Here is a 22,814-nt window from a genome sequence, read left to right as displayed (position 1 = left end):
TGTAGGCAGAAACCTGTGTACTGGCATCTGTGCATACTGTAGGGAGAAACCTGTGTACTGGTATCTGTGCATGCGCCGTAGGCAGAAACCTGTGTACTGGCATCTGTGCATGAGCTGTAGGCAGAAACCTTCTGTGTACTAGCACCTGTGCAAACTGTAGGCAGAAACCTGTGTACTGGCATCTGTGCATGCGCTGTAGGCAGAAACCTACTGTCTACTGGCATCTGTGCCTACTGTAAGCAGAAACCTGTGTACTGGCATCTGTGCATGCGCTGTAGGCAGAAACCTGCTGTGTACTGGCATCTGTGCATACTGTAGGCAGAAACCTGTGTACTGGCATCTGTGCATGCGCCGTAGGCAGAAACCTGCTGTGTACTGGCATCTGTGCATACTGTAGGGAGAAAACTGTGTACTGGCATCTGTGCATGCGCTGTGGGCAGAAACCTGCTGTGTACTGGCATCTGTGCATAATGTAGGCAGAAACCTGTGTACTGGCATCTGTGCATGAGCTGTAGGCAGAAACCTGCTGTGTACTGGCATCTGTGCATGCGCCGTAGGCAGAAACCTGTATACTGGCATCTGTGCATGAGCTGTAGGCAGAAACCTTCTGTGTACTGGCATCTGTGCATACTGTAGGCAGAAACCTGTGTACTGGCATCTGTGCATGCGCTGTAGGCAGAAACCTGCTGTGTACTGGCATCTGTGCATACTGTAGGCAGAAACCTGTGTACTGGCATCTGTGCATGCGCTGTAGGCAGAAACCTGCTGTCTACTGGAATCTGTGCATACTGTAGGCAGAAACCTGTGTACTGGCATCTGTGCATGCGCTGTAGGCAGAAACCTGCTGTCTACTGGCATCTGTGCATGCGCCGTAGGCAGAAACCTGTGTACTGGCATCTGTGCATGAGCTGTAGGCAGAAACCTGTGTACTGGCATCTGTGCATACTATAGGCAGAAAGCTGTGTACTGGCATCTGTGCATGCGCTGTTTGCTGAAACCTGCTGTGTACTGGCATCTGTGCATGCACTGTAGGCAGAAACCTGCTGTGGACTGGCATCTGTGGATGCGCTGTTTGCTGAAACCTGGTGTGTACTGGCATCTGTGCATACTGTAGGCAGAAACCTGTGTACTGGCATCTGTGCATGTGCTGTAGGCAGAAACCTGCTGTGTACTGGCATCTGTGCATGCGCCGTAGGCAGAAACCTGTGTACTGGCATCTGTGCATGCGCTGTAGGCAGAAACCTGTGTACTGGCATCTGTGCATACTATAGGCAGAAAGCTGTGTACTGGCATCTGTGCATGCGCTGTTTGCTGAAACCTGCTGTGTACTGGCATGTGTGCATGCACTGTAGGCAGAAACCTGCTGTGGACTGGCATCTGTGCATGCGCTGTTTGCTGAAACCTGCTGTGTACTGGCATCTGTGCATGCGCCGTAGGGAGAAACCTGTGTACTGGCATCTGTGCATGAGCTGTAGGCAGAAACCTTCTGTGTACTAGCATCTGTGCATAATGTAGGCAGAAACCTGTGTACTGGCATCTGTGCATGCGCTGTAGGCAGAAACCTGCTGTCTACTGGCATCTGTGCCTACTGTAGGCAGAAACCTGCTGTGTACTGGCATCTGTGCATGCGCTGTAGGCAGAAACCTGCTGTGTACTGGCATCTGTGCATACTGTAGGCAGAAACCTGTGTACTGGCATCTGTGCATGCGCTGTAGGCAGAAACCTGCTGTGTACTGGCATCTGTGCATACTGTAGGCAGAAACCTGTGTACTGGCATCTGTGCATGCGCTGTAGGCAGAAACCTGCTGTCTACTGGCATCTGTGCATGCACCGTAGGCAGAAACCTGTGTACTGGCATCTGTGCATGCGCCGTAGGCAGAAACCTGCTGTCTACTGGAATCTGTGCATACTGTAGGCAGAAAGCTGTGTACTGGCATCTGTGCATGAGCTGTAGGCAGAAACCTGCTGTCTACTGGCATCTGTGCATGCGCCGTAGGCAGAAACCTGTGTACTGGCATCTGTGCATGAGCTGTAGGCAGAAACCTGTGTACTGGCATCTGTGCATACTATAGGCAGAAAGCTGTGTACTGGCATCTGTGCATGCGCTGTTTGCTGAAACCTGCTGTGTACTGGCATCTGTGCATGCACTGTAGGCAGAAACCTGCTGTGGACTGGCATCTGTGGATGCGCTGTTTGCTAAAACCTGGTGTGTACTGGCATCTGTGCATACTGTAGGCAGAAACCTGTGTACTGGCATCTGTGCATGTGCTGTAGGCAGAAACCTGCTGTGTACTGGCATCTGTGCATGCGCCGTAGGCAGAAACCTGTGTACTGGCATCTGTGCATGCGCTGTAGGCAGAAACCTGTGTACTGGCATCTGTGCATACTATAGGCAGAAAGCTGTGTACTGGCATCTGTGCATGCGCTGTTTGCTGAAACCTGCTGTGTACTGGCATCTGTGCATGCACTGTAGGCAGAAACCTGCTGTGGACTGGCATCTGTGCATGCGCTGTTTGCTGAAACTTGCTGTGTACTGGCATCTGTGCATGCGCCGTAGGCAGAAACCTGTGTACTGGCATCTGTGCATGCGCTGTAGGCAGAAACCTGCTGTGTACTGGAATCTGTGCATACTGTAGGCAGAAACCTGTGTACTGGCATCTGTGCATGCGCCGTAGGCAGAAACCTGTGTACTGGCATCTGTGCATACTATAGGCAGAAACCTGTGTACTGGCATCTGTGCATGCGCTGTAGGCAGAAACCTGCTGTGTACTGGCATCTGTGCATACTATAGGCAGAAAGCTGTGTACTGGCATCTGTGCATGCGCTGTTTGCTGAAACCTGCTGTGTACTGGCATCTGTGCATGCACCGTAGGCAGAAACCTGTGTACTGGCATCTGTGCATGCGCTGTTTGCTGAAACCTGGTGTGTACTGGCATCTGTGCATACTGTAGGCAGAAACATGTGTACTGGCATCTGTGCATGTGCTGTAGGCAGAAACCTGCTGTGTACTGGCATCTGTGCATGCACCGTAGGCAGAAACCTGTGTACTGGCATCTGTGCATGCGCTGTAGGCAGAAACCTGTGTACTGGCATCTGTGCATGCGCTGTAGGCAGAAACCTGCTGTGTACTGGTATCTGTGCATACTGTAGGCAGAAACCTGTGTACTGGCATCTGTGCATGAGCTGTAGGCAGAAACCTGTGTACTGGCATCTGTGCATGAGCTGTAGGCAGAAACCTGTGTACTGGCATCTGTGCATACTATAGGCAGAAAGCTGTGTACTGGCATCTGTGCATGCGCTGTTTGCTGAAACCTGCTGTGTACTGGCATCTGTGCATGCACTGTAGGCAGAAACCTGCTGTGGACTGGCATCTGTGCATGCGCTGTTTGCTGAAACCTGCTGTGTACTGGCATCTGTGCATACTGTAGGCAGAAACCTGTGTTCTGGCATCTGTGCATGTGCTGTAGGCAGAAACCTGCTGTGTACTGGCATCTGTGCATGCGCCGTAGGCAGAAACCTGTGTACTGGCATCTGTGCATGCGCTGTAGGCAGAAACCTGTGTACTGGCATCTGTGCATGCGCTGTAGGCAGAAACCTGCTGTGTACTGGTATCTGTGCATACTGTAGGCAGAAACCTGTGTACTGGCATCTGTGCATGCGCTGTAGGCAGAAACCTGCTGTCTACTGGCATCTGTGCATGCGCCGTAGGCAGAAACCTGTGTACTGGCATCTGTGCATGAGCTGTAGGCAGAAACCTTCTGTGTACTGGCATCTGTGCATACTATAGGCAGAAACCTGTGTACTGGCATCTGTGCATGCGCTGTTTGCTGAAACCTGCTGTGTACTGGCATCTGTGCATGCACTGTAGGCAGAAACCTGTGTGCTGGCATCTGTGCATGCGCCGTAGGCAGAAACTTGTGTACTGGCATCTGTGCATACTGTAGGCAGAAACCTGTGTACTGGCATCTGTGCATGCGCTGTAGGCAGAAACCTGCTGTCTACTGGCATCTGTGCATGCACCGTAGGCAGAAACCTGTGTACTGGCATCTGTGCATGCGCTGTAGGCAGAAACCTGCTGTCTACTGGAATCTGTGCATACTGTAGGCAGAAAGCTGTGTACTGGCATCTGTGCATGAGCTGTAGGCAGAAACCTGCTGTCTACTGGCATCTGTGCATGCGCCGTAGGCAGAAACCTGTGTACTGGCATCTGTGCATGAGCTGTAGGCAGAAACCTGTGTACTGGCATCTGTGCATAGTATAGGCAGAAAGCTGTGTACTGGCATCTGTGCATGCGCTGTTTGCTGAAACCTGCTGTGTACTGGCATCTGTGCATGCACTGTAGGCAGAAACCTGCTGTGGACTGGCATCTGTGGATGCGCTGTTTGCTGAAACCTGGTGTGTACTGGCATCTGTGCATACTGTAGGCAGAAACCTGTGTACTGGCATCTGTGCATGTGCTGTAGGCAGAAACCTGCTGTGTACTGGTATCTGTGCATGCGCCGTAGGCAGAAACCTGTGTACTGGCATCTGTGCATGCGCTGTAGGCAGAAACCTGTGTACTGGCATCTGTGCATGCGCTGTAGGCAGAAACCTGCTGTGTACTGGTATCTGTGCATACTGTAGGCAGAAACCTGTGTACTGGCATCTGTGCATGAGCTGTAGGCAGAAACCTGTGTACTGGCATCTGTGCATGAGCTGTAGGCAGAAACCTGTGTACTGGCATCTGTGCATACTATAGGCAGAAAGCTGTGTACTGGCATCTGTGCATGCGCTGTTTGCTGAAACCTGCTGTGTACTGGCATCTGTGCATGCACTGTAGGCAGAAACCTGCTGTGGACTGGCATCTGTGCATGCGCTGTTTGCTGAAACCTGCTGTGTACTGGCATCTGTGCATACTGTAGGCAGAAACCTGTGTTCTGGCATCTGTGCATGTGCTGTAGGCAGAAACCTGCTGTGTACTGGCATCTGTGCATGCGGCGTAGGCAGAAACCTGTGTACTGGCATCTGTGCATGCGCTGTAGGCAGAAACCTGTGTACTGGCATCTGTGCATGCGCTGTAGGCAGAAACCTGCTGTGTACTGGTATCTGTGCATACTGTAGGCAGAAACCTGTGTACTGGCATCTGTGCATGCGCTGTAGGCAGAAACCTGCTGTCTACTGGCATCTGTGCATGCGCCGTAGGCAGAAACCTGTGTACTGGCATCTGTGCATGAGCTGTAGGCAGAAACCTTCTGTGCACTGGCATCTGTGCATACTATAGGCAGAAACCTGTGTACTGGCATCTGTGCATGCGCTGTTTGCTGAAACCTGCTGTGTACTGGCATCTGTGCATGCACTGTAGGCAGAAACCTGTGTACTGGTATCTGTGCATGCGCCGTAGGCAGAAACTTGTGTACTGGCATCTGTGCATGTGCTGTTTGCAGAAACCTGCTGTCTACTGGCATCTGTGCATGCGCTGTAGGCAGAAACCTGTGCACTGGCATCTGTGCATGCGCTGTAGGCAGAAGCCTGCTGTTTGTGTCCGGCTCAGAATCCGCCCCAGAGTGAGCAGGAATGCTGGATCATCATCCCATGTTGTGTTCCCAAGCATGGTTTGACTCTCCTTAACTTATTTTCAGTCACATTTTAGTGCTTCATCTGCATATAGTGATTTAATAGACAATTACTTAATATTCCTTACTGTTAGAATAGCTACCTTTACAAGTGTGGTATGTTAAGGTCAATAGTTTTCATGTCGACATGCCTAAGGTTCACATTACAATATCAACATGGTTGAAATGTTGGTATGCTTAGCATGTTGGCAGCGACCATGTTGATCATTATACGCCCTCTCTCCAAACTTATTGTAGATATGTCACAGGACAGTTAGTGTTAACTCTAGCTCCGGCGGCAGGCAGGCCGCCGGAGCTAGAGAGGTCAATCTTATGCGCGCGCCCGAAAAGGGGGCGTGGTCATGAAAAGGGGGCGTGCGTGTCTATAAGACGCGTCCCCTTTTCGTCATACTTGGGGGCGTGCCCGGCGCTTGCGGACATGCTGGGCAGCCCCCAAGCGCTGCAGAAAGGGAGAATAGATGCCGGGCGCATGCGCCCGGCGTCTTTTCTCCGGCGGTGACCGGGACACCGCATGTTTCTCCACCCGCGGGACACTGCGTCCCACGGGTGAGAATGGCACCCGCAGGCTGTGAGGGCAGGGCACTTTTTGCCCTCCTCCTGGAGGGCAGGGTGCTTTTTGCCCTCCAGAAGAAGGGCAGGGCGCCGCGCCCCGCTAAAACAGCCTAGCTGGAACGCTATCGGACATATCTTTATTGCCACTAGATCAACCATAGCTCAGCTTTGGAAAAACTCTAATCCCCCATCCCTTTCTACAATTGTAGGATATGTTCAAAGGAGTTATGACATGGAGACCATTGGTTTAAAATATTCCACACCTGTTACTTCCCCATTAACCAAGTGGCGATTGTGGCTTGAATACTATTCTACCTCTAAGTAATTTTGTAGTCAGTGTTAGGAATGTCAATTTTATAATGACCGGGCTTTTGTTTGTTTGTTTTTTAATTAGATTTTATTTACGGAATTATACGGGATTTTCTCTAGTTATTTCTGTGGGTTTTTTTTTATTTTATTACATCGGATGATTGAGGATTGTACCCCTGACTCCTTTTTTTTTTTTTTGACTTTTTCTCCCCTTTGTAACCTTTTTTTTTTTTATTGTACTGTTGTTGTAATTGATATTTAGATTGTTTATCGTTTCTTTCTTTTATGTATGTATGTGTGTGTGTGTGTATATATATATATATATATATATATATATATATATATATATATATATATATATATATATATATATATACACAGTGTATCTGTGATTTCTGGTTGTTGTGTTTCTGATTGTAATTTCAAAAGGTTTCATAAAACTTTTCAAGTTAAAGCTGCCTTTTAGACGAAAATCTTGCTCTCCTTTCATTAATCACATATAAAGGATTGTTCTACACGTTTGGAGCGTGATCGTGACAACAACTTCCGGTCACCTGATAATGTAGCCCAAGTGGGAACGGGCAGCTATTTTGTTGTTAGTTTACAATTTCCACAGCTAAATGCTATTTTCCGTTTTGTTTCAGTTCAGCTTCAAACATTGCTCTATTTATTAAGTAGTTTATATAGCACCTGCATATATTACACAGCACTTTACAGAGAATAAATAAGTTTGTTCTTAGAATGGAAATAATACAGTAAGGACAGATACATTTTAGTAATGTACAAATGTCTGGCATCATTTTATATAGAATGATTTCAGAGGCTGATACCGTGACGTAATCATTTATATGTAAAGGTACAAAATTAATATAACTATATTAAATAACTACATTGACATCACTTTTATATTAACAGTGTTGACTAAAGACTGCATTCCTGCATCCTGTGCCTTTTACTGCTGCATCAATAAGTGAAGTCATTGCTGACACATCCATTTAACTGTTTAATTGGGCTGCAGACAGAGGAGCAGGAACTGACGTATTGGATGGATAATGGGAATCACCGCATCACTACCCATTAACGAATTTGAGTTATTTGCTTCTACATAATTAAGTACGTTAGTATACCATGATGTAGTACACTCTATGGACCAGCATGACTCAACAGCATAGATGACAGTGAATGCATATGTTATAGGTGTGCCTAGCATATTGAACATGTGTCCAGCATACAGTATACTAACTTGTAGTGCCCAATAAATTAAATAAATTAGGACCCAACATAATATAACCTCTAGTGCCCAATAGATTATGAACACTTGTGTAAGGCGGGTTGGTTATGAAATACCAGCTTTTGGGATGCCGCTGGTCAGAATACCGACAGTGGCATCCGAAACTCATAGCAACTAACGGTAAGTGATTTCCTAACCCTCCCTCCCTGGTGCCTAACCCTATCCCCCCCCCTCCCCCCTAGTGCCTAAAATAAGCCCAATCTCCCCCTCCCTGCACCCTACACTTAACCTCCCCCTCCCTGCACCCTAATCCTAACCCTCCCCCTAGTGCCTAACCCCGCACTCTAACGCTAACCTCTCCCTAACACCCTGATACTTACCTTTGAGATGCCAACGGTTGGGATAATGGTCCTGGGATCCCGTCCTGTCGGGATTTCGGCGCCGGTATTTAGATTGTCGGCATCCCGCGCGCCGGGTTGCCGACTACATTCCGTGAAGGCATATTACAAATTTTAGCAGTGCAACATACATTATAAGTACTAGTACTAGTGCCCAGGACACTTTAGCATGTAGTGCTCAGTGCATTATTGTTATTAGTTATGCTGGGCATACACTACCAGATAAAATGTCTGTCAGACCGACAGACATTTTATCTGGCAGCCTGCCAGCCGCAGAAGTCGCCGGCATACACTGTGATACACTGGGCATACACTGCCCGATGCGGCCGACAGTTTACCCGCTAAATATCGCATCGGACGGGCATGCTGGACAATCCAGCATGCCCGACCGAGCAATATTTAACCCTCGGTCGCCCCCCCACACGCTACAATTATCGCGGCGATCCGCCGATATCGGGCGGATCGTCCCGATAATTGTAGCGTGTATGGCCAGCATTACTGTACATGATGTGTTATGTACATTATCAACAGCAGTAAAAATGTAAACAACAATTGAGTGGTCCAAAATTGCTTTATATTTGTAAAGGATTGATGCCCCTGTGTGTATTGGACTAAGCTGCGGTCTGGGGGCGCAAGTTAGGCTGGGTACACACTAGAGTAACGGGCATAATGCTCGTGAACAGTGATTGTGTGTCCACACTAGATGACTTTAATGAACAATAGAAAGATCACTGTTACACCATTCATTAACAATGCACTGGCCACTAGCGATGTCGCTAGGTTTCAAGTGCAGCACATCAAACCTGCTGACCACAGGATCGCGCATCCGCCGGTACACACTGAGCGATGTAGGCGATTTGTCGTTCCAAAACAGCAAATCGCCACGACATCGCTCCAGAGTGTACCCAGCTTTATACTGGTTTTCTGTCTTTTTAGCAGTGAAAATGACTTGTTTGCAGTAGTTTTGAATTTGATTTGGTTCATCTGCTTCCTTCATGTTAGTGAGATCCTTAATTATTAGCCTTATCCTCAACATTGCTACACTACCCATAATTCACAGTTATTAGGCAAAAAAATCAGGTGCCTGCCACATGCCTTTGTACATGATATCCCACATCTCATAACCCTATGCAGTAGTGAGAAGTAGCACTTGTACAAACAGCATCCTGAGGAGGAAATATAATCGCAGTCATTTATAGCAAATGGATCAATTAGTAAGAGCTGCTTAAAGTTATGGAATTGATTTCCTTGGGGACTGGCTCAGTTGCTTTACTACAAGTTCATACAGACCTACCAGGGTTCACAGTTATCACAGTATATATTATTGTATGGAACTGATCTTCTCTGGTGGTTGGGGATAATGGTGGGGAACTATCAGAGCTAAGGCAACAATATCTCTTGCTTGCTGGAAAACTAATGGTTATGTCTTCAGTATACTACAGTATATTCACAATTTGTTATTTATTATATGGGAGTATGTATAATTAAGAATACCAATTGGATGGTTCCAACCACGCCCCTGTGTGTTCCGATTCCAAATACACCGATGTTGGGAGATATGATAATGGAACGTTGAAGCAGCATGAGATGAGTGTGCTGGTCTTTGTGAGCCTTTAGTGATTATGCTGGTAAGAACTGGATTACATGTGTCATGGGCAGTGTCATGATGTGAGGATGATTGGGACCGCAGGAAGTCAGACGCCCACAGCAGGGTTGTGAGACTCATTCAGGTGCGGGGAGGTTGTGTTTTCAAATGCAAGTCTGTATAAAATTGAGTTCATATATCCAGGTTTTTATTAAATATAGAGAAAAAATTGATTATTTGTACCATTTAGATGTTTAAGATCTCAGGAAGATAACAGGACTTCTAGACTATTTCATAAGACTTGCACTTTGAAAAGATGATTTGCAGTAAAAATGTTGAAATTCATAATTTCGATATCATAATGTCAACATTCACCATGCCCAGGGGCGGAACTAGCGGCGGTGCAGCCGGTGCAGTGCACCAGGGCCCGCTGTGGTGCAGGGGCCCATAGCCGCCCCTGCACCGCCGCTAGTCCCCCGGCCCCCACAAGTGTAGGGCAGACCGCAGTGAGAGCGGTCTGCCCTACACAGTTTACAAACACACAGCTGCCAGCGGCGGCTGTGTGTTAGTAATAGCAGCTGATGAGAGTCAGACAGACTCTCATTGGCTGCTGCGTCACCCACGGAGGGAGCCGGCTGGAGCTCACTCATGAGCTCCGTCTTCCGGCTCCCTCTGTAGCGGGTGATGGGAGAGACGTCACGTCATGACGTCTCTCTCATACCATGGTGCAGAGCGAGAGCGGGCCAGGAGAAGCGTCCAGACAGCGGCGGTCGTCGGCAGGAGCGGGGATCAGGTAAGTTGTGTGTTTGTTTGTTTGTGTAAGCGGGCACTTGCACAGCATAAGGGGAGGGGGTGCTACTATGGGGGCACTGGCACAGCATATGAGCTACTGGGGGCACTTTAAGGGAGGGGGGCGCTACTATGACCACTGTATAGGGGGGGCCGCTACTGGGGGCACCGTATGGGGGGGGGCTACTACTGGGGGCACTGCATAGGGGTATTACAACTGGGGGCACTGCATAGGGGGGCTACTACTGGGGGCACTGCATAGGGGGGACTAGTACTGGGGGCACTGCATAGGGAGGATTACAACTGGGGGAACTGCATAGGGGGGATTACTACTGGGGGCACTACATAGGGGGATTACAACTGGGGGAACTGCATATATGGGGCTACTACTGGGGGCACTGCATAGGGGGATTACAACTGGGGGGACTACTACTGGGGGCACTGCATAGGGGGGACCACTACTGGGGGCACTGCATAGGGGGGACTACTCCTGGGGGCACTGCATAAGGGGGACCACTTCTGGGGGCACTGCATAGCCCCCCCCCACTGCATAGGGGGGCCCAAAGCATATTCTTGCACCTAGGCCCACCACTCTCTAGGTCCGCCACTGACCATGTCAACAGCCGATTTTGGGGTTATGATTAGTCTATATTTGCCTAGTCTCCCATACAAACGGCCGGTGGCACAATTTGCATTGAATCACTTCATTGTGGCTCCGTCCCCACTTCACAATGCTGGTAATTGTGACATTGTATAGTGGGGGTAGAGCTATGACATTGCAATCGCATAGTTACGCAATGCGGAAAGGGGGGTTAGGCATCACTGGGGGGAGGATAGGGATAGGCACCCCCCAGGGAGGTTAGGGTTAAGCACCATCTAAATGAGGTTAGGTTTTAGGGTACTTACTAGCCCTAGTCGGGATCTTCACTTTTTGGGCTTCCGACGTCTGTATTTGGTCCGCCAGGAATAGACCTGGCTGCATTACATACCAATTCCATTTGAACAACAAATTGAATTTGTAGTTTGTCAGTGTACAGTACGTATGTGACCAGAATAAATAGATCTGTTCATCAAGAGCTCAGGTTTATGGACTGGGGCCTTTTGAGATCTGTTTTTGCTGTAGGCAGATAACGGCAAACACACAGACACACATCTGACACTTTGTTTACAGGTAAACAGTTGATTGCAATTGGATTGTCCTCATGCTCATGGTGTGGCCCCTCATATGGGCAAAACTGGTAATAATCTCATCTGGTAATATCACTGGGTTTCTGACCAGCAATTACCTTGTGCGTATAGGATAAATGATGTACCGATGGTACTACATGTTGTCATAATAAGGGTACTTTATGTACTGATGGGGCAACATGTGATGGTGGGACTACATGTTGTTATAATAAGGGTACATAATGTAATGATGGGGCTACATGTTGTTATAATAAGGGTACATAATGTAATGATGGGGCTACATGTTATAATAATATGGGTACATAATGTAATGTTGGGGCTACATGTTATAATAAGGGTACATAATGTAATGATGAGGCTACATGTTGTTATAATAAGGGTACATAATGTAATGATGAGGCTACATGTTGTTATAATATGGGTACATAATGTAATGATGGGGCTACATGTTATAATAAGGGTACATAATGTAATGATGGGGCTACATGTTGTTATAATAAGGGTACATAATGTAATGATGGGGCTACATGTTATAATAATATGGGTACATAATGTAATGTTGGGGCTACATGTTATAATAAGGGTACATAATGTAATGATGAGGCTACATGTTGTTATAGTAAGGGTACATAATGTAATGATGGGGCTACATGTTATAATAAGGGTACATAATGTAATGATGGGGCTACATGTTATAATAAGGGTACATAATGTAATGTTGGGGCTACATGTTATAATAAGGGTACATAATGTAATGATGAGGCTACATGTTGTTATAGTAAGGGTACATAATGTAATGATGGGGCTACATGTTGTTATAATAAAGGTACATAATATGGGGCTACATGTTGTTATAATAAGGGTACATAATGTAATGTTGGGGCTACATGTTATAATAAGGGTACATAATGTAATGATGGGGCTACATGTTGTTATAATAAGGGTACATAATGTAATGGTGGGGCTACATGTTGTTATAATAAAGGTACATAATATGGGGCTACATGTTGTTATAATAAGGGTACATAATGTAATGTTGGGGCTACATGTTATAATAAGGGTACATAATGTAATGATGAGGCTACATGTTGTTATAGTAAGGGTACATAATGTAATGATGGGGCTACATGTTATAATAAGGGTACATAATGTAATGATGGGGCTACATGTTGTTATAATAAGGGTACATAATGTAATGGTGGGGCTACATGTTGTTATAATAAAGGTACATAATATGGGGCTACATGTTGTTATAATAAGGGTACATAATGTAATGTTGGGGCTACATGTTATAATAAGGGTACATAATGTAATGATGAGGCTACATGTTGTTATAGTAAGGGTACATAATGTAATGATGGGGCTACATGTTATAATAAGGGTACATAATGTAATGATGGGGCTACATGTTGTTATAATAAGGGTACATAATGTAATGATGGGGCTACATGTTATAAAAAGGGTACATAATGTAATGATGGGGCTACATGATATAATGAAGCTGGTCACACATCTAAAGATTATCTGTCCAACCAGCCAACTGGTTGATTGGTTGGAATGAAAATCTGGTAACGTATGGGAGTAAATGATGATCAGCAATTTGCTCCTAAATGCCAGAAAACAGATGAAAATGGTAGTCAGACAAGTTTGTCAAATGTTTGATCTAAACAATTTGTTCAAACAACAGTTTTTGTCCATTTTCTGGCGTATGGGAGCAAATTGCTGATTGTCATTTGCTTTCATACCTTACCAGATTTTCATTCCAACCAATCAACTAGTTGGCTGGTTGGACAGATAATCTTTAGATGTGTGGCCAGTTTACGGGTACATAATATAATGGTGGGGCTATATGTTGTTATAATAAGGGTACATAATATAATGATGGGGCTACATGTTATAATGAGGGAACATAATATAATGGTGGGGCTACATGTTGTTGTTATAATAAGGGTACATAATGTAATGATGGAGCTACATGTTGTTATAATAAAGGTACACAATGTAATGATGGGGCTATATGTAGTTTAACCACTTTGCTGCTAAGGAAAAGTGAAACTATAGATATAGCCCATAACTTAAAGGGGTGATCTGCACTAATCCTCGGCCCTGTATGAGAAAGGAAATACCAATCGCTTATTAATGGACAGATGAGTGTTTCCTCCTTCTAACTTGAAGTAATGGGACGGAGCCCGTGATGTCATCAGTCTGTGGTCACAGATCATCTGGCCTGCACCCAGCTCTAGGGAGAAATAGAGAGAGCATCCCGGGATGGGGGAGATTCTAAATGACTCTCCCCTATCCTGGCTTCTACAGTCATTTTTCATACAATTTTTCATACAATTGTACCCTCTAGTAGGTATATTTTATGCAATAACAGATATTATAATAATAATTTTATTTACAGTATATAGCGCTTTTCTCCCAATACGACTCAAAGTGCCTCATGTTTGCAGGAGAAAAAAAACACATGATACAAAATAATCTTAATTTAAATATTAACAGATTACAGAAAAGAGAGCAAGGCATTTTGGTTGTTGTTGCATTTTTTTTTAGAAACTAAAGGGGCATTAAGTGCTTCAGTAAATGGGTGAGTCTTGACAGGGCCGCAACTAGGGGGGGGGGGGCTAGAGGTGCATCGGGTGCCGGAATGCAGGGGGTGAAAAAAGCCTGACTCGCGGTAGCTTGGGGGCTGCAGATTCAGAAAACGGCCATCCAAAAATGAAGCCTTGCAGTGGGGCATAAAATGGTGTCGGGCAAATATGTAAGTAGCACTTTGGTAATAGGCATTACAGTGTGTGGCATAATGTGTAATGGGCATTATGGTGTGTGGAATAATGTAAGTCACTATACCAGGGACGTCTGAGTAGTGTACTGCCTTATGGAGGAGCAAGGACAAAATTCAGGTACAGGAAGGGAGGGGGCGTAAAATTGCTGCCTTGCACCGGGTGACAGATATCCTAGTTTCGGCCCTGGTCTTGAGGCTGTTTTTTGAGGATTTGTATAGTTGAGTCCACTCGAACTGTGTGAGGCAACGAGTTTCAAAGCATCAATCCTGCAAAGCTAAAAGCTTGACCACACATGTGAAATAGGGGATATTCTTCTAGGTATTACTAATACACTTTCATCTGCCAATCAAAGTAAGTCAGTGGGAGTATAAGGATTTAGAAGCTGCTTCAAGTACGTACCTTGGGCCATGAGTACGTAAGGAAATAAAGGTCAATCAGTCAATCTTGAAATAGATTTGCCATTTTACAGGCAGCCACTGAAAGTAGAGAATGGGTATTATGTGACAGGAATGCGGCTGGTTAGTTAACAGCTGTAAACAATGCAATTTTTTTGCCAGTAGATTCAGGTAAAGAGCATTGCAGTAGTCCAAGTATGATGAGATAAATGCATATATGAGTGTAGGGTAGGCAGAGCTGAGGGAATTAAGCGCTAGATCCTGGCTGTGTTCCTCAGATGAAAGAACATGGCAGACCATGGCAGACATTTGATGATTAGGTGTCAAGCCACAATCCTGGCCAACACCGAGATTACGAACACGGTCAGTGTTTTGCAACTCCAAACTTCCAAGCACAAGTCCAGTTGGTTGGTTCTGTTATTTCTACAGTACAGAAAATAAAAAAGCGATTGGATGGGTCAACCACCCTCATGATGGCGCTTACAGAAATGCAGACCAGCAATTAACGCTCATATGAAAGAGGAAAGACCACTTTTTTTAAACAGTGGAACCCATTCGTAGATATACAGTATTGGCTTGAATAATTTGTGATCACAGATAATATAAACACTATTCTGCAGAAAATAAAAAGAGCCAGTATACCTTACGCATGTGTAGACAAACAAGTAGACAAGAAAACACTAAAAATGTGATACAGTCCTTCTCAGAAGCCCGTCAGCTATTCAGCAAGCTATAACTACTCCTGTTATGTAAATATTTTCCAAACTCTTATTTGTTAGGTATATAACAAACACAGGGCCGTAGCTAGGGTAGTGCGGCCGGTGCCATCGCACAGGGCACCACAGGTCAGGGGGCGCTGTTTGGGCCTGTCAAATTTCTGTTTATTATCATTCTTGCTTGTAGCTTCCTCTTATTTTATCCCCAGCATCTCCTGGCCTCTCCTATCTCTTCCCTGGCCCTTCCCCATGAAATGAAGCCATGGCCCTTTATTGGGTGCATTATGTCCCTTTGAAAAATGAGGGGGCGCCAATGCTCTTTCTGGCACAGGGCACCAAAAAGTCTAGTTACGGCTCTGAACAAACATGACTCTCTCCTTCCTTGCTATTTTCCCACCTTCTGGGAACTACACAGTACTGTATTTGCCTACTCTCCCATCATGTCTGGGAGACTCCCAAGTTCTCCCAGGTACTTCTGGAGAGCAGAGCACCCTCCTTAGTGAAGTGAGCAGGTGCTGGATAAATCCCCATGCATTTGCCAAGCTGATCTCCTCTCCAGGACTTCGAGAACTCGGCAACTATGGTTTACGAAAATTCAACTGGTGCAGACCTACAGAAGCATGCATATAACCCTTTTAACAGGCCTTTGTAGGAAACCAGGTACATGTGCTACTGATGTGGAGGTGGTCACAATCTCAAAGTGTGTGCAGCTCTCCATGTGCCTGGAAATATGCTGTTTCTCTGCTTTTTTTTTATTTTGCCAACAACTCTGCATCTGCCACAAGTCATTTAATGAAAATAAGGTATGATTTGTGTGGTTACGGGACAAGAAAATGACATATTAGTGTTGATGTTGATATGTGACCAACCTCAGCAACAAATGCGTGGGCCATATGTAGGTATACATTAGATGTATTCTGAGATGACCTATCATTCCCATTATGCTCTTGCTGACTACTTAATTCTGTGTTTTCAGATAAACCATGAATCGGACATTGGAGATACGTCCTGATACTCCCAGTGTCAGAGTGATAGATTTTGGGTGGCAAGGATTGCTGAACCCCAGTCCTCTAAGCAGAGAAGAAGACGAAAGCCTGGTAGACGAATATCTATCGCCAGCCAGATTGGTGAGCATTCTTCATAAAATCCATAAGAAGTCACTGGGGTTAAATGATGGTTGATTCTGTTTAACTCTTACGATGTTCTCTCTAATTGTTTTTTCTTCTGCAGAAAGCACTTACCAGGGTGGATGATCTCCAAGATGTGAAGATCCTCCAGATGTGTGTGGACACGAGAGAACACACCCTGGGGAATTTTGGTGAGGGATGTTTTTTAGGTGAGGGGTCAAACATCAGGCCCGTCATGGATTACACACAGTTCTGTTATACTGATTACAATAAGCCAGTTATAGGTTCCACTCAATATTTCAACTTTAAAGTTTTGTGCCGCATGTTCTCGTTGCTGGTGCTTGTGGAATTACAATGGATGTGTTTGAGGGATGCCCCCCTAAGAAACATGGAACACCCTGGCATGCACACAAATTCCAAATTTGCACATGGACTATGCATAATTTGATGGTGTATTACACATATATATATATGTGCTACTCCCCTCTTCCAGGAAGAGTGTGGTCACTGGTCCCCATATAGAGATGAGAGAATCGATTCTTCAAAGTTAAAAATTGAAAAACTTGTATTTACTCAGACAATTCAAATCTATTCCATGCTTGGCTACTTTTTGAACCTCTGTTCTGGGAGAATACGACATTGCCCACCCTGCACAGTGATGTGATCTGTGTCATTGCACGTGGGATGGAGGCATGAAGATGTATTTTACCCCCCAGGATCCACCCACTGCTTTGTGATGACCGGATCAAGGCCATGTTTCACCCACTTCACAAGAAATAGAACCAAGTTCCCAGTGGGTGGCTGCACTAGTAAGGACTCTCCAAAAAAGTAGATTCTGGTGGACATTCCCGGAGACTAGACTATATGATCCATTCCCAATCCAGACTTAATTCTGATGGATATTAGTCCTCGCTCCCCTGTAGAATATGCACAATCACAGTACAGGTAACATAAAGGAGTCTATAGCTATAGAACACCCATCACAATCCCAAAACCCTATTCAAGAGGCATGTAGCAAGTTCGCTACTCATGTTCCTTCTGTGAAAGATATTTCTACTTCAGGGTCCATAGGGGGTCCACAGGGTTGACCTTGGGGTATAGCTGGATCTGGATCCACGGGCACCACGCAGTTAAAGCTTTGCTGCTCCCAGGATGCACTTGGGTCCGTCCTCCTCTATACCCCGCCCCGGCCACAGGCACCTCAGTTTTAGTTGGTGCCCGGCCGGAGTCGGGTCACCCTGTCGCAGTGGGGCTGCAGGAGCAGCCCCTAAGCTTTATTTTAAAAGAGAAATTTTTTATTTTTTTCTACTTTTTTTACACTGTTAGAGCGGCAGCATCAGACTGTCCTTTAGGACGTCCACGCTGCCGCTCCTTCTCCCCGCTGACCACCAGGGTATCAGGCTGGTAGCGGGACCGGCAACCCGGGGGTTAATTGCTAGCCAGGGGAGGCAGCCTTCCCTGTCTAGCGGCTCCTCCCCTCAGCTCAGCGCGCCTTTCAACTAGGAGTCTGGCGTCGCTGAGCTGCTCTTATCTCTCGGCCACTCCTCCTCTGAGGTCTCCGGCGGCCATCTTTACTGGCACATCGCAGACTCCCAGGCGGTATCAAGTGGACCGGTCCCCCTGTGTACCTCTCCCCTGCAAAAGGACAGTGTACACAGCGCTATAGCCCTCCCAGACACTGAATCTGGGCGGTTGATTGTAGCGGAAGGTGCAGTGAGTACTAACTTTTCTGCATTGTATGTGACTATTGCTAGTGCTGCCTGTCTGTGACTTATTCTCCTTACTGTCAGCTTATAACTATCCCTTTCCTTCTCCTACGGCCCGGCAGGTGTGTGGGGGAAGGGCGTTTTTCTGAGACCCTCACTTATATAAAACACGTATTTGTGGGGTCAGTCACATACTGTTGTGTGCTACACAGTACCATATCTGGGCTGTTGTGTCGCATACTGGTGAGTGCGCGGGTGTTAAAACCGTAATTCCTCTGGTGATACCTATTTCTTGTGATTTACGGTATCATGTCTGATGAGGAGACTGAGCGCTCTGTGGCTCCTGTGCTATTTTCCTGCAGACGTTGTGCTGCTGGAGTTGATGGGGAGGACTTATCTCAGGATGGTCTGTGCGGGCGGTGCCAGCTGGTACCGGGCCCCTCCAACCCCCCTGTATCACAGGACCCTCCTTGGGCGATGTTTTCACAGGTGCTGGCGTCTATTGCGGACCGGTTATCGGTCCCATCAGCGGTCCCTTCTAGGGCGTTACCGCAGCCCACCATCCCCCATTCCCCGAGGGTTCCACAAATGTTGCGGTCTTCCCCCGGGGCCCAGACTGTGGGTCCTTACTCGGGACTGCCTGTGTATGTGCAGTCTTCCCCAGGGACGCGTCAGTCTGTAGTGCCTTTGCAGAGTTTTGCTCCGACGGCTTCTCCGCCTTGGGTGGATGTTCTATCCAGCTCCGTACAGAGTCTGGCGGCTTCATCCTCGGCGTTTCAGTCCATGTTGCAAGGTGATGTGCCACCAAGGGTGTCTAAACGTCCGGTTGTGAGTTCACTAGCTGCGCAGTTGTCGGACTCGGAAGTGTCCTCAGATGATGGAGAAATCCATTAGGACTCTGACTCTGATGTCATGGGGCAGGAGGTGGAAGCTAAGTCCTCCATTAATGTTCCAGCCTTAGTTAGGGCGGTGCGGGCTATCCTACATGTTGAGGATGATGCGCCGGCTCCTAGGTCGAAGTTTCCTAATTTTAAAAAGGCCAAGGTGACCTCAACTGTGTTCCCCCTGTCTGATCAATTATCGGATCATATGGCGGCGGCCTGGCAATTACCTAGTAAGAGGTTCCATCCACAGAAGAGGTTGGCGGCGAACTATCCTTTTCCTGAAGCTCATTGCAGGAAATGGGAAACTCCGCCGGCGGTGGATTCCCACGTTACCCGCTTGATCAAAAGCGCGACGCTGCCATTGCCGTCTATCTCCTCTTTGAAGGATCCCACGGACAGGAAGGCTCCGGATATCCAGAGAGCGTTAGTGGGACAGATGCGGGATGCAGCTTCCTATATTGGGGAAGCGTCTTTGGATGCCAGCCTGCTCACTTCTAGGGTGTCGGCTGCAGCGGTGTCTGCTCGGCGCTCCCTGTGGCTGAGGTCCTGGAGGGCTGATGCAGATTCAAAAAAGGGTCTGGAGGCCTTGCCTTTTAATGGTGATTTACTATCTGGTCCGGATTTGGACAGAATAGTGGATACTTTGGCTAAGTCCAAGTCGGCTTTTCTCCCTTCGGCCTCTGCGCCGGCTAAAGTGAGGGGCTCTGCCTTTCGGTCCTTTCGGGTTCAGGGTAAGGCCAAGGGCCAGTCCTTCCCGAGACATTCGGCGACCAAGGCCGCACCCAAGCCCAAGAAGCAGGCATGGAGTGCTCGGCGCCCTTCTTCCAAGCAGGAGGATAAGCCTGCTGCCTGATGGGACGGGCCTCTCTCTGGGGGACCCCAGAGTGGGAGGCCGACTTCTCCAATTCGCCCAGTGTTGGCACAATACCACCACGGATGCCTGGGTTCGAGAAGTAGTCTCTCAGGGGTACGCCCTGTCTTTTCGGTTCAGGCCGCCCCACCAGTTTTTCTGTACGAGTCCTTCTCTGGACAAGACCAAAGCTGGTCAGATTCAGGTAGCTATAGAATCCTTGCTACAAGCAGGGGTCATTGTTCCCGTTCCGCAGTCTCAGCGCGGGACGGGGTACTATTCTACTCTGTTTCTGGTACAGAAACCCAATGGTTCTCATCGCCCTATCCTGAATTTGAAGTCTCTGAACAGATACCTCAGAGTTCCCAGGTTCAGGATGGAAACGTTACGTTCCATCATTCTGGCGATGGAACCCGGGGATTATATGGTCTCCCTCGATATCCAGGCCGCCTATCTCCATGTGCCCATAGCACCGGCACATCAGCGGTATCTGAGGTTTGCTATCCTGAACCATCACTACCAATTTCGGGCGTTGCCTTTTGGCCTTTCCACGGCTCCGAGGGTGTTCACCAAGGTGATGGCGGTTATGGCTGCCCACCTTCGGGGTCAGGGTCTACGTCTGTTGCCGTACCTGGACGATCTTCTGCTGCTGGCGAGCTCCCCGGAGGTGCTTCTTCGACATCTCCACCTGACCATTGCTTGTCTTCAAGCACACGGGTGGTTGATAAACTGGAAGAAGTCCTCCCTGATTCCATCACAGCGGATGGCTCATTTGGGAGCCCTGCTGGATTCTCGTCAGCAGCGGATTTTCCTGACTCCAGAGAAGGTCTCCTCCCTGCAGCTGCGGATACACAGTTGCCTGAGCAGTTGCCGCCTGTCGGTCCATTCAGCTATGAGAGTTCTGGGGTCCATGCTGTCGACATTCGACATGGTGGAATTTGCCCAGTTCCATTCCCGGCCCCTGCAGGGGCTGATTCTATCGGAATGGAACGGGTTACCTCACCGGATCCGCTCTCAGATGCTGGTGTTGTCCGCGAAGGTTCGGCAGTCTTTGGCTTGGTGGCTTCAGACGGCGCATCTGGTCGAGGGGCGTCCCTTTTGGATCCCGGACTGGGTCCTGCTCACGACGGATGCCAGTCTTCGGGGTTGGGGGGCAGTGACTGGCTCATTATCGCTTCAGGGTCGTTGGTCCGCGGAAGAAGCACTTCTCCCCATCAACATCCTGGAACTGCGGGCTGTGTACAGGGTCCTGCAGTCGTCCGGCCCCGCTCTTCACGGAAGGGCGGTTCAGGTGCAGTCCGACAACGCCACCACGGTGGCGTACATCAACCACCAAGGGGGAACTCGCAGTCGGGCAGCAATGTCGGAGGTGTCTCGCATTCTTGCTTGGGCGGAGTGTCACGTTCCAGCGATCTCGGCAGTCTTCATTCCCGGAGTCCTCAATTGGGAGGCGGACTTCCTCAGCCGTCACGATGTGCATCCCGGGGAATGGTCGCTTCACCCAGAGGTGTTTCAGCTACTCGTGGACAGGTGGGGGCTGCCGGAGCTGGACTTGATGGCCTCCCGTCACAATCACAAGTTGCCCGTTTATGGGTCAAGGACAAGAGACGCAGGCGCCTGTCTGGTAGACGCTCTGTCGGTGAAATGGACGTTTCACCTGGCGTATCTGTTTCCACCGATATCCTTACTTCCTCGGGTTCTGTGGAAATTCAAGCAGGACGGCGGCACGCTCGTGCTGGTGGCTCCGGCGTGGCCCAGACGTCCTTGGTACTCCGATCTGAGGTGCCTCTCCATCGACGCTCCGTACCTTCTTCCTCAGCGTCGGGACCTGTTGTCTCAGGGGCCCTGCCTTTACCCGGATCTGGGTCGGCTGTCTTTGACGGCGTGGCTCTTGAGACAGCCGTCTTGAGGTCTAGGGGTTTCTCCAGTTCAGTGATTGGTACCATGCTTAGGGCACGCAAGCCTGCTTCCGCGCGGATTTACCACAGGGTGTGGCGCACTTATTTTCAGTGGTGTGAATCCAGAAACTATGATCCGCAGGTGTTCCGGGTTTCCAGAATCTTGGAATTTCTTCAATCGGGTTTGGACCTCGGCTTACGCCTGGCCTCTCTGAAGGTTCATGTGTCTGCTTTGTCCGTGTGGTTTCAGCGACGGATTGCTACACTGCCAGATGTTTACACCTTTTTCCAAGGTGTTCTCAGGATCCAGCCTCCCTTCGTGCCTCCGGTGGCTCCGTGGGACTTGACGGTGGTACTGAGGGTCTTGCAGGGTCCTCCTTTTGAGCCGCTTGAGTCGGTGGAGCTCAAGTGGCTGACGTTTAAGACCATTTTTCTCCTGGCAATTGCTTCGGCCAGGAGGGTTTCAGAATTGGGGGCGCTTTCCTGTCGCCCTCCTTTTCTGATTTTTCACCAGGACAGGGCAGTGCTCCGCACGCGTCCTGAGTTTTTGCCCAAAGTGGTTTCAAAGTTCCACATTAATCAGGAACTTGTTGTGCCAGCTTTTCAGTCACCTGATCTTTCTGCTGGTGAGGCTTCCTTGGATGTGGTCCGGGCACTTAGAATCTATGTGGACCGGACTGCTTCGGTTAGGAAGTCGGATTCTTTGTTTGTCCTCTTCGGTTTTCACAAGAGGGGTTGGCCTGCCAACAAGCAAACGTTAGCCCGTTGGCTTCGTTCAGTTATTTGTG

General features: G+C 47.9%; 1 protein-coding gene across 9 annotated transcripts in view; it reads left to right on the top strand.

The window, feature by feature from the left end:
• The window catches only part of LRRC56 (leucine rich repeat containing 56), an 82,509-nt gene that overhangs the window by 23,803 nt on the left and 35,892 nt on the right, over window positions 1-22,814 (top strand). For 2 of the 9 annotated variants that reach the window (XM_088471009.1, XM_088471011.1), the window contains exons 3-4: window positions 16,538-16,688; window positions 16,792-16,897. In XM_088471009.1, coding sequence (XP_088327135.1) covers window positions 16,545-16,688; window positions 16,792-16,897 — 250 coding nt within the window. In that variant the 5' untranslated portion in view covers window positions 16,538-16,544. Of the gene's footprint in view, window positions 1-7,388; window positions 7,587-9,630; window positions 9,731-9,809; window positions 9,833-10,281; window positions 10,481-16,537; window positions 16,689-16,791; window positions 16,898-22,814 lie in introns of those variants that run through there. The other 7 variants (XM_088471010.1, XM_088471012.1, XM_088471013.1 and 4 more) reach the window with 7 other exon arrangements.

This window comes from Taudactylus pleione, unplaced genomic scaffold (assembly GCF_031769625.1).
Source record: "Taudactylus pleione unplaced genomic scaffold, aTauple2 ptg000109l, whole genome shotgun sequence".
Taxonomy (NCBI): domain Eukaryota; kingdom Metazoa; phylum Chordata; class Amphibia; order Anura; family Myobatrachidae; genus Taudactylus; species Taudactylus pleione.
Note: the sequence above shows the minus strand (reverse complement) of the source record. Positions and strands in the feature narration are given on the sequence as shown.